Source organism: Olea europaea, unplaced genomic scaffold (genome assembly GCF_002742605.1).
Source record: "Olea europaea var. sylvestris unplaced genomic scaffold, O_europaea_v1 scaffold3137, whole genome shotgun sequence".
In the NCBI taxonomy this organism is placed as follows: domain Eukaryota; kingdom Viridiplantae; phylum Streptophyta; class Magnoliopsida; order Lamiales; family Oleaceae; genus Olea; species Olea europaea.
Genome location: NW_019250150.1, coordinates 109,367 through 112,731, shown reverse-complemented (window position 1 = coordinate 112,731; position 3,365 = coordinate 109,367). Strand labels below are relative to the sequence as shown.

Sequence of the window (3,365 nt, the reverse complement as noted above, 5' to 3'; positions counted from 1 at the left end):
CAGTTGATATATATCTATCATTTAGCTTTGAATTGGAAAGAAATATCATAATTTTGGATGGATATGGATCCATTTGATATAGTTTCTTCCATTACAGTGCTCCTTAAAGGTATGCAACACATAACCCAGATCTTATACCATTTTATTTGTCATTTTATTTTTGGTTAGAATTTAAAGAGATCTGTAGATATGGGGTTTGTGTAAAAAATTCAAGCCTTCTGCTCCATTTGTTCAGTTTCATTTTTACTTTATTTTTCCCTACTTTTTTGGTTTGTGTGTACTTTATCTTTTGGGAATTTTACAAGTTAGTTCAGTGTGTTTTTATTTATTTATTATTATTTCTTTTATCCAGAATTGAGTTCTTGAGGGTTAAGACAATGAGTCTAACTTGTACATCCTGTTTCATGATTTGGAATTGATGTTTCTACGCAATAAGCTGTTGAATTTTAATTATTGAAAGTAGTGGTCTGTTAATTTTTTTAATAATTTTTGTCCCAAGTTTGTGGGTCTTCTTATTGACTTCAATTGGTGAATTTATATTTTTTTTGGTGTATTAGGCATGGTTTGTTAGGCCTAATTTTCTATTTCTTTGAAGAAAAAATTGTAGATATTCTTTTTTCACTTGAAGTGGTAATCTTGTGTTAACTTATGTTGAACTTAATTTACAGTTTACAGGAAACAAATTGTATATATTTCGGTTGATATCATAAGTTAACACAAGATTGCAAACATGGTAGCCAACTCTCAACAATTTGGCACTAGACTCAACACTCCTAGACATGTTATGAGGTAAATGTTTCATCTCTTGAACAACAACTTGTGAGTCTAACTTATCTTGTTCGTCAAATGGCTGTAGGTAATATGCAAATGGTGAAGGCATATGGAATTTGCTCGATGGCAAGACATCCAACTGACATGTGCCCAACTCTCCAAGAAGATAAACTAGTTAATGCAGTAGGCAGTTTTCCTGGACAACCACAAAGGAATTATAATCCTTACTCGAACGTCTACAATCCAGGATGGAGGGATCATCCTAATCTTAACTATGAAAATCAACAAGTGAATCAACCAAACTTCCAGCAATACAGGCAGCCATATCTTCTTAGACAACAACATGACCAAACTTTAAGTTCAGTTACGCATTTAGAAGATATTGTTAAGTCTCTTGCTACTAACACTTTGCAATTCCAACAGGAAACAAGGGCAAGTACTAAAAGTTTGGAAAATCAACTGGGTCAAATGACAACCACAATCAACATGCTGGAAGCACAATGTTTGGGAAAATTACCTTCTCAAACAATGGTCAATCCAAGGGAAAATATAAGTGCAATCTTGTTGAGGAGTGGTAAGGAAGTTGAAATTCCAAGGGCAATCCCTATATCATTGGAGCAGGAAAAGGATAAAGATGTCCTTGAAGAGAAGAATGTTTCCAACGACAATGACATACCTTAGCGTAAGTTTCCACCTCTTTTTTATTACAAACTGGTACCCCCTTTCCCTCAGGCTTTAGTAAGATATAGGAAGGATGAACGAGATCATGAGCTTTATGATACTTTTGGAAGATGCAAGATAAATGTTCCGCTTATAGATTCTATTAAACAAATATCTCGTTATGCTAAATTTTTGAAACATTTGTGCAAGAGTAAGGGGAAACAAAAACTCAAGGGATATGAAAAGATAAACGTTAAGGATAATGTCTCTACAATTATTCAAAGAAAACTCCCCGCGAAGTGCACAGACCCAAGTATGTTTACTATTCCTTGTACGATAGGCGACACTAACTTTGAAAAAGCCATGATAGAATCAGGAGCTTCTATTAATATCATGCCATATTCTATATACGCTTCTTTGAAACTTGGACCTTTAAATGAAACTAGTGTTGTGATCCAACTAGCTAATGAATCTAATGTCTATCCTAAGGGTTTAGTTGAGGATATTCTTGTGAAAGTTAATGATTTGATTTTTCCCACTGATTTTTATGTGCTTGATATGGGTAATAATGATCAAACTACCCCCATTTTGTTAGGAAGACCATTCTTAAGGACATTCAAAACTAAGATAGATGTTTATGATGGCACACTTACTATGAAATTTGATGATAAAATTGCTAAATTCAATATTTATGATTCCATAAATGCCCTAATGATAATAATCTTGTTTACTCTATTAAAATGGTTGATTATTTAGAAAAGAAAATTTTAGAACCTAATGAAAACAATGCAGTGAAAGTTTCCATTGATAAGCATATTGAGGAGGTGGATCAGGAGTTACCCCAAATACTGCTTTACAGGAAACTGTTGCAGCATTGAATACTTCTCCAAAGTCAAGTAAAAGTTTGCATAGTGCTTTGTCTTTTTCTAACAAGAGACATTTCTATGCAGGTTTCCAAATGAAGGAGGTGAGAATATGGGGCCTTGGAAATCCAATTGATGCCAGTTGAAGAAGGAAACAATAAGTCTAGCCAAAGACAATAAACAAAGACTCTGCTTAGGAGGCAACCCAAGGGGAGTTCGTTCCGTTATCTTTTTATTTTTATCTTTTTACATTCATATGTTTGGTTAATGTTATCCTTTTCTTTGCATTTTACCTGACATTGGGGACAATGTAAGTTTTAAGTGTGGGGGAGGAAATTTTGTTGAGTCTAAAATTTTCAGTTAGTATTTTTGTGTTTATTTTTGACTTTTTGATAAAACTTCGACATAGGAGGGAGAAAACAAAGTGGTTTTGAACGATTTTAGTTGTGTATGCTATTTGCTAGATTCAATTAAGCTTCTGAAAAATTCATAACATGATTGAATAAGTAATCTCACAACTTAGAGTTAACTAGTTAAGTTATTTTCTTTGAGGATGGTAGTAACTAAATTTTGTGGACAAAAATTCGGTGAGATTTTGAGCCTTTAGACTGATACATCTATATCAGTCTCACTATTTTCTTTCATGAGTGATTTTCTTCCATGGAGTTGTTTCTTTAGAACTTGCCTTGATTCTCTTCGAGGTCATATTGTTACATGCATGCATGAACATGATTAAGGTCATCTTTGTTACGTAAGTTAACCACCTAAGCCAAATAGCCTACCTCGTAGTTAATTTTACCAGTTGATGAACCCCTTTGAGCCTTATTGCCATACCTTTTGTAAACCCACATTACGAGCCTTAAATCCGAAAAAACAATATTCCTTACTCAGGCCATAGAGCCAGTGAGGTATTGTTCTTCATTTTGATACATGGGAGTGCGAAATAAATAGGTGTGGGGGTGTATGAATCTATGGTAGGACTACGATTGATGGAATGGAACATATTATTCAATTACAATTCATAAGTTCCAATGTTAGTGCAATATTTTGAGTAAAAAAAATCGAAAAAAA

General features: G+C 33.6%; 1 protein-coding gene across 1 annotated transcript; it reads left to right on the top strand.

Moving 5' to 3' along the window:
- The first annotated feature begins 63 nt into the window (after positions 1 to 63).
- Positions 64 to 2,309, top strand: LOC111385368. Its single transcript, XM_023009751.1, has 4 exons — positions 64 to 109; positions 857 to 1,425; positions 1,504 to 1,993; positions 2,188 to 2,309. Exons 1-4 carry the CDS (start codon positions 64 to 66, stop codon positions 2,307 to 2,309), a joined length of 1,227 nt encoding a protein of 408 aa, XP_022865519.1.
- The last annotated feature ends 1,056 nt before the right edge of the window (positions 2,310 to 3,365 follow it).

What these genes read in the sequence shown, in the direction of transcription:
- LOC111385368 (XM_023009751.1), top strand. Translation starts at nt 64, where the DNA reads ATGGATCCATTTGATATAGTTTCTTCCATTACAGTGCTCCTTAAAG. An exon ending in ATGTCCTTGAAGAGAAGAAT is followed by an intron (nt 1,426 to 1,503) that starts GTTTCCAACGAC and finishes CCTTTCCCTCAG; the next exon opens with GCTTTAGTAAGATATAGGAA. An exon ending in TTTTTATGTGCTTGATATGG is followed by an intron (nt 1,994 to 2,187) that starts GTAATAATGATC and finishes TTGATTATTTAG; the next exon opens with AAAAGAAAATTTTAGAACCT.